At 29.2% G+C, this 8,597-nt stretch overlaps 1 protein-coding gene across 1 annotated transcript; it reads right to left on the bottom strand.

Moving 5' to 3' along the window:
- Window positions 1–4,247: 4,247 nt before the first annotated feature.
- On the bottom strand, window positions 4,248–7,986 carry LOC111422140 (peroxisomal leader peptide-processing protease). The gene is made up of 6 exons (XM_071197489.1): window positions 7,900–7,986; window positions 7,152–7,807; window positions 6,924–7,093; window positions 6,152–6,258; window positions 5,632–6,094; window positions 4,248–4,339 (listed from the first exon to the last, which is right to left on the bottom strand). Exons 2-6 carry the CDS (start codon window positions 7,805–7,807, stop codon window positions 4,260–4,262), a joined length of 1,476 nt encoding a protein of 491 aa, XP_071053590.1. The 5' UTR covers window positions 7,900–7,986; the 3' UTR covers window positions 4,248–4,259.
- Between the last annotated feature and the right edge of the window lie 611 nt (window positions 7,987–8,597).

Below are 8,597 nucleotides of genomic sequence, written 5' to 3'. Positions count from 1 at the left end.
TTCTTCTGATCTTCTTAATTTAAGACTTTGTCTATCATCAATACCCAGCCTTGCCAACCTATGTCGGTCCAATATCGATTGAATCAATGGTAAAAAATCGGTAGGTATCGCAAGAAATCGGTAAATTTAAATATAAAGTTAGAAATTATTACAAATGCAGTAGAATCTAAGAGGACTGTTACATCCCAAGAACATGTGCACGGCTCAATGGTCCGTTCGTGACGTCACGAATAGGTAGGCAACTAATATTACACACTTTGAATTAGAAAATGCCAAATTTATTCTATTCATAATTTGTAATGTTGTTAGTTTTAGACTTAATAAGGTTCATAATATAAAAGAACAATCTTGGTCGAGTTTAACCATGGGTCTCTTAAAACGGCTAAAACCGAAACTTTCCAGTTCTAAGTCTAGTGGTAGTTTTAGTTTTAATTGTTATGCAGCGCTAGACGAAGAACTACAATTCTGGTGAGCCAATAAAATATGGAGCGTACCATTTAAAATTTTCGACTTTCTTGCCATTGAATGCGGAAAAAAGGTAATTCAATTTTTGACCACTCTGTATAAGATACTGTGATACAGCAAATGACAATCTACCGAGAGATCAAAAAAGCCGGTCCGCTAAAAACTACTTTCCCAAGCGCTTGATACCAATATTTACTGCCCTCGTCACAGCCTCCTCCCATCTCTACTTGTTTTTAATTTTCAACGTTCTTATTGGTCGACGAGGTGATATCGATTTTTAGTTTCAATGGTTTCGATCAGCTGAGCTCAGAGTAGTGTTCTTGGTTTTGCAGTTTGATGTTTTGAATATTTCATTTTGAATTTATTGCGGTTTTATTTAATTTTATCTGTCTTTATTAAGACAAAAATTCGATTGTGATTTTTCTCTAAGGTAAATAATTATTTTATTTTAAATTAGTTTGGTATAAATTTCGTTGATTTATTTTTAGGTTAAATCATGCCGTTCACCTTAGAAGAAGACAAGTTTCAAAGTTTCTTCTCCAACCTTATCTTCGAAATGGAGTAAAAGATCAAAATGGGGTATGGAAATATTCAACAAGTCTTTGTGTAAAGGAATTTAGGGAGACATGCCTGGAAAATGTAGTGAATTACCTTATGTCATGACATTAGAAAAGTTGTCAAAGTGCTTTGTTACAAGAATTCATTGAATAATTAAATGATGATGAATTGGAAGAAGGATTTTTTCAACATGACAATGCAACTGCACGAACAAACAAAAGATTCCTTCATGAATTTTATGATGATTGAGTAATCGGTAGAGGATGTTGGCCACCTCGCTCACCCGATCTAACACCACTAGATTTCTTTTTATTTGGTCATTTCAAAAAATCTGTCTACAAAAACCGTTTACATACCATAGAAGAATTGGAAGATGCAATACGACACAATGTTCAACAAATAACTGCAAAGCATCTTGTACAGGTCTTCGATAATATGAAAAGAAGAATCACTTTATGTTTAGAATGGTCAACATTTTGAAATTTTGAATATAATAAATAAAACTTCTAAACCTTTATTTTTATAATAAAATAAAAGATCTTTTTGTGATTTATGAAATAAATTAATTACAAAAAAATAGTTTAAAGGGTTTTCTTTTTTTTAATTAATCCTTTTTAAATATTTTCATCATAATTTAAATTTACATCCACCAATCTAACTCCAGAGAAAATTTATTTCGAATCTTGTTTAACGAGAGTAACTTTTTTAATTTTGTGCGTGTGAGTTTTTAAGGTTATGTTTACTAAACTAAAAGTTTCCTCCCATTTCCCCACCACTATTAAAACAAGTGGACGGAGGGTGTGACCGCTGTGACGAGGGCAGTAACTATTGGTATCAAGCACTTGGGAAAGTAGTTTTTAGCGGACCGGCTTTCTTGATCGCATTGTATTTGACAGCATTTGAAGAGTAATCGTGCCAATTTAGAGCTTTTTTGAATTAACGTTTGCTGAGATATGGAGTTTTAAAGGGCATGGTGAAAATTGCCAAGAAAAATCAAAATAACTCGAAAACTGCTAGGTACCAATAACCTTTATCAAACTCAACTTATTTTTTCGCATATAATTAAAAGGTGCAATAAAAACTATAGCATTCCATTTAAAATAACAAAGTTGTGGTCCAAGGTTTATATATATATAATATAATATAATTTATAATAATATATTTTTTTAAATTAATCGGTGAAAATGGTTGAAGTCGAAATTTTGATTAAAATTGAAACATTTATTTCTCCACAACTACAAATTATTTTACAAAACGGATTTGTTTAATGGAAAGTAGATGCTTTAATTGATGCTTTATGATAAATTCATTAAAATATTCCAAGGAATAAATTTTATACGATTTTTTGAAATTTAATTGTTGAAGTCGAAATTTTGATTAAAATTCAAACATTTATTTCTCCACAACTACAAAATATTATACAAAATGGATTTATGTATCGGAAAGTAGATACTTTAATTGATACTTTATGATAAATTCATTAAAATATTCCAAAGAATTAATTTTATACGATTTTTTGAAATTAATCGGTGAAAATTTGTTAAAGTCCAAATTTTGATTAAAATTCAAACATTTATTTCTCCACAACTACAAATTATTTTACAAAACGGATTTGTTTAATGGAAAGTAGATGCTTTAATTGATGCTTTATGATAAATTCATTAAAATATTTCAAGGAATAAATTTTATACGATTTTTTGAAATTAAATTGTTGAAGTCGAAATTTTGATTAAAATTCAAACATTTATTTCTCCACAACTACAAAATATTTTACAAAATGGATTTGTTTATTGGAAAGTAGATACTTTAATTGATACTTTATTGTAAATTCATTAAAATATTCCAAGGAATTCATTTTATACGATTTTTTGAAATTAATCGGTGAAAATTGTTAAAGTCCAAATTTTGATTAAAATTCAAACATTTATTTCTCCACAACTACAAATTATTTTACAAAACGGATTTGTTTATTGGAAAGTAGATACTTTAATTGATACTTTATGATAAATTCATTAAAATATTCCAAGGAATAAATTTTATACGATTTTTTGAAATTAAATTGTTGAAGTCGAAATTTTGATTAAAATTCAAACAATTATTTCTCCACAACTACAAATTATTTTACAAAACGGATTTGTTTATTGGAAAGTAGATACTTTAATTGATACTTTATTATAAATTCATTAAAATATTCCAAGGAATTCATTTTATACGATTTTTTGAAATTAATCGGTGAAAATTGTTGGAGTCGAAATTTTGATTAAAATTCAAATATTTATTTCTCCATAACTACAAATTATTTAACAAAACGGATTTGTTTATTGGAAAGTAGATACTTTAATTGATACTTTATGATAAACTCATTAAAATATTCCAAGGAATCAATTTTATACGTACACTGTACGTGTTATATAGAAACCTTGGTTGTGGTCTACTTCCGGGGGATCGGAAATGGCCACCATCTTGAAAACACTTTAGATCAAAAGATCGGTATGAACCTCCTATATAAACTAAATTTCAGAAACGTAGATACAATGGAACAGAAATGAAACGGGTGTTGCTGACTTTTTGGCGGACACTGTATATACAGTGTTAATTAATTATCGTAACCCACGTGACCTGTGTAATATTGGCTGCATATCTCAATATATAGTGGTAGCTTGGATAGTTTTAAATTTGTAACCACGATGACAGCTGCTCGAACGTTATTGTTGTGATTGTCGTACGCTTTGTGAGTTTCTGTATTTTCTTTGTTTTTTAACCGTTTTTTGCTGCCTTTATATTTTTCGAAACAGTTCTTTTTAAAACTATAGTTGTTTCTAGCGGTTGCTTTAAGCGGTAAGTCAATAAACTAATCAAAATAACCACTACTTTCAACATTAATTTCTATCATGGGTACAGTAAAAATTATTTTAAATAAAAAAACAGAAAGATAGACCTTTTTTTATATTTAAAACATTCTCTTAATTATTAAAATATATCTAAATACACTTTAAACGACTTATAAAGTGAATGAATTGTCGCCATCGTTTTTAGGAACTTTCGACGCGTTGCAATACCAATTTGTGATATTGGTTGCATACTTTGTTGGGTACGATCGGTACGATAATTAATTAATACACTGTACGTATTAGAAAAGTACATATATTAGATTATATAGTAGAACCAGAATCAATTGGATTTAGCCATACATCTGACAAAGAAAATTTGAATCAAAAACTATATCAATGAGGAACTTATATATTAGCCTTTAAAAAATTCCATTCTCTAATAACATTGATATCGTTCATTTCTAATTTTTTAAAAGTAGTAACATCTGAAACATTTAATGCACATACTTTATATCTTTAATTATGATAAATAATGACCGCAAAAATCGCCCCTTTCATTGTCAATATCAAAAGTTAAAAACTCCAAACATATGCAATATACAGGGTGGTTCAGTTTTTAATCGGGAAACTTTACTAGGGCGTAGTAACTTGCCAAAATAACACAAGTTTTTTATATAAACATAGGGTCGCAACTCATTGGTTTTCGAGCTATGAGCTGTCAAAGTTGAGCCAAAAATTTACATTTTATCTTTTATTTCGGGTATGAGTAAACCACAGAATTTGAAATTTTGTATGTACGTACTACTGGTTAATATCTTATTTTCAACCATACCTTAAACTTCCCTAGCGCCCTCTAAGGGGATAAAATTCACAACCCTTTTGATTTTTTTATAACAACTTCTTAACGCCATGGAATATTAACATAAAAAAATATGGGTTGTAAAGCTTATTCATTATTGGTACTTTTTTGTCTCTTTAGTTTTTTCCTTAAAGATAATAGTTTTAGCGTAAAAAAATAAAATATGCTACATTTTACTTTAAAACGCTGCTATTATTAAAAAAAAATTTTTCTTTATAGGTGGCTATGGAAGTTGTGCACTTGCTAGGATCTAGTACTAACTAAATAACACCAATTAACTGTGACTTCATAAGAAAAATCATAAATAAGATGAATGTCTGTCTAAACAATATTCAAAAATTGATACTCTTGCTTAATAACGGTCAAAAATTATTAATAATCATCAACAATTATGAGGACTCACCGTAAATGAAACTTACAAGTTCTCAGACCCAACTTTTAGAATAATTTTAGCTAAACATGGCGGTACATAGCACGATATTTTATTTTTTTACATGGAAACTATTAACTTTAAGGAAAATACTAAAGAGACAAAAAAGTACCAGTAAAGAACAAGCTTTACAACCCATATTTTTTTATATCAATATTCCATAGCGTTAAAAAGTTCTTATAAAAAAATCAAGGGGGTGGTGAATTTCATCCCCTTAGAGGGCGCTAGGGACGTTTAAGGTATGCTTGAAAATAAGGTCTTAACCAAGTAGTAAATACGTATAAAGTTTCAAATTTTTCTAAATTTTTTTCTCAACTTTGATCGCTCATAGCTCGAAAATCACCCTACATCCTAGTAAAGTTTCCCAAAAAAACTGAACCACCCTGTATAAAGATGGTAGAATCTAATCTTTAGATCAAACATCTTTAATGATTTTGATCAAAACTTAGGAACAGTTTTTGCAGCCACTCTTTTAGTGGCTATCTCACCTTTCTTTGTTAGAAATTCGATTAAATCATCATAAATTCGAGATATTGGTATCGCCATATTAACTCTAGGATATGTAGTAGAACTATCTTCCATTTTAGCATTACATACAATGATTCCTACAAGTTCCCCGTTTTTATCGAAAATTCCTCCACCACTAGCTCCTGGCAAAACTGTACAAGTCGTTTTTAACATCGTTTTAGAAACCTGAGATACATGACCATTTGTAAGTGTCGCTTTTGGTTTGGTGTGTCTTGGAAAAAGTGGAAACCCTAATGCGAAAACGTTGTCTCCTAAATTCATTGGTTTCGGTGATAGCTTTACAGACACCATGTCAGTATGATCGAGGTCGTGTTGATTGGCGCGTAAAATAGCAATGTCAAAAATTTGATTTTCTTTCGCTTTGTAAATTACGGTCGCTTTTATATTGGTTTCTTTATAATGTAAAACGGGTGAATCGTTTTCCTATTAATAAGTAGAGAATTAATGTTTAAAATTAAAATTTCTTTTATTTGGACTTACTATTACGTGAGAATTTGTTATAAAAATGCCATTTTCTTTATTTAATAAAATCGCTGTCCCCCAAAACATTCCACTTGTTATTTGTGCAACATTTGTATTAAGCTTTTCTAAAAAATACAACAAATAAATTTTTTATAAAAATAAAAATATACAGGTGTTTCTAAATTGATGCGAAAGATTTCAAGGAGTGATTTTTCATTACAAATGAATTCCCCACCGAGTTAAAGCACTCTAAAGTTAGGGGAAAAAATTGTTTTTATTTAATAAATCCATTATGGAGGAATTTAGAAGAATGAAATTTGGCAGATAACTGTTGCTAATAAAATGACACTTTATAATAACCCCTACAATACTTTCAATTAGAACTTTTTAATGCGTCCACGTTTTTCTATTTAAAAACTTGATTTAAATAGATAAACTTGATCAATACGCAACTTCTTTATCTTTTGACATTTTCTCCTAAAATTATTAGTTTGATCACAAAAAATAAAATAATACACAGGCTCAAGTGAATTAATTCAAAGATTGGTATTATTAGTCAAAAATTGATTTCAGCATTATTTTATTTTTTGTGATCAAACTAACAATTTGTTTGTTGTAAAATGTTAAGAGATAAGAAAGTTGCAGATTTTTTCCCTTAACTTTAGAGGGCTATCTTGGAGAAGGGGTTTTGAACAAAAACTTATATGAGACACCTCTTAATTTTCGATGAAAAATCGCCTCTTGAAATCTTTCGCATCAATTTAGAAACATCCTGTATATAAATAAATACTTATTGTTTCATTCATATGGGCCTCAGAAATTAATGGAATTTTAAATGTAGTATTGGATAAAATTTCATTAAAAACACTTTTAAAAGATGCTACCAAAGTTAAACCAATCCATTCCCCTTTCCACCAGCTCATACAAGATAAAACCATACCAATTGGAATTTCATCATTTCTTAAAGCAGATTACTTATAATGTAATTTATGTTTTAATTAATCAACTTTTTGTTTACCCAAATTTTGTATAAACAGGACTTCCTTCACTACCAGGGGCAACAGGGACATCAGTTAATAAAAAACAGTCATTTTCTCCCGTCACATTAGAAATAATCCCTCTACTATGACTCCTTAAAAAGTGTCTGTTACCAAATGGAGTACTTTCGATACATACTTTATTTCCAGCAGACAGGGTTGTTTGTAAAGATTGTAACTTAAGTCTTTTTAAACAATCCAAAAGTTCATTTGCATTCGGAGCATTTTTAAAATTGAAACTAGCTATAAAAAATATTGGAATCGATTCTTTTAATTGGTCCTCTTTATCATCAACATCTATTGCCCAATCATATAAATATTTTGAAACAGATTTTTTTGTAATCTCACTGACATAAGCGGCAACTACTAAAGCTTCTTTGTATTGATGGCTGCGACTGTCCTCGTTTTTTATAATAATTGTTAACTTGGGAGGTTTATCAAAAAATCTCAAAGGGTTCAATAAACCGAATGGTATTGATCGTAGGTCGCTTTTAGATTCGTTCAATAATGGCACAAGAACGTTGGCAGTTATAAGAATAAACTTATTATCTATAAGACATCCTGAATTTGCGTAAACTTTACCACCATATGCATGTTCAACCAAAACAGATTGCACATTTATTATTGAGGGAATCATCTAAAACAGTAATATTTATAGTTTGAAAGGTTCAAATAGTTTTAATAAATTAGATTTAAAGTTTATTAGTGATGATTTATTAAACTACTTACAGCAAAATCGGAATGTTGATTAGATTTATAACATAACCTTACTAATTGTGAGAGTTCAGTAATGACTCAGCTTAATTTAAGAATTTCTGATAAATTATTCTTGATAAGTTTATATAAATTTATTTATTCAAATGTTATAAAACAACATATTTATTCAAAAAATATCTTAACACACGAAGTTATATCCATTATTTTGAAATAAACATTGTCTAAATTTAATCCTTCATTAAATGATTCAATCAAATGATTCAAAAGAATCATGTTATAGAAGAAATTTTGTACTTGTATTTGTTATAATCATGTACCATGTGCATGCAGCACTTTTCATCATAACTCTTGGGGTTGAGGCTGAACCCCCGAGCTTTCAATAGCCTCTGCTCGTTTCTATTCGTGATTTTTTGATTATAAATTTACGGCTTCCAACCAAATTTCTTCTCTTTAGGTTAGCGTGAAAAGCTAAAGATAAAATTCGATATTTTACTGAACGATTCGATATGTTGCTATTGCGTAAATATTTATAAAAAATTAAAAACATAACCTAATTTAGCAGGGAATTTCTGTCGTTACTACCAACCTTGAAATTCGAAATGAGTTAAATTATTTTTGAATGGAAAATTTTTCATTAAAAGTGCACGTCAATTTTCAAAGTGGTCCCCAAAACTTTTATATTCGCTAAAAAACGAGGAGTTTTGTTCATG

This window comes from Onthophagus taurus, chromosome 7 (genome assembly GCF_036711975.1).
Source record: "Onthophagus taurus isolate NC chromosome 7, IU_Otau_3.0, whole genome shotgun sequence".
Lineage (NCBI taxonomy): Eukaryota > Metazoa > Arthropoda > Insecta > Coleoptera > Scarabaeidae > Onthophagus > Onthophagus taurus.
The sequence above is the reverse complement of the archived record's forward strand: the minus strand, read 5'-3'. Positions and strand labels throughout refer to the sequence as shown.

What these genes read in the sequence shown, in the direction of transcription:
- LOC111422140 (XM_071197489.1), bottom strand. Translation starts at nt 7,807, where the DNA reads ATGATTCCCTCAATAATAAATGTGCAATCTGTTTTGGTTGAACATGCA. An exon ending in CCTGTTTATACAAAATTTGG is followed by an intron (nt 7,094 to 7,151) that starts GTAAACAAAAAG and finishes ATCTGCTTTAAG; the next exon opens with AAATGATGAAATTCCAATTG. An exon ending in CGAATTTCTAACAAAGAAAG is followed by an intron (nt 4,340 to 5,631) that starts GTGAGATAGCCA and finishes TAAATGTTTCAG; the next exon opens with ATGTTACTACTTTTAAAAAA.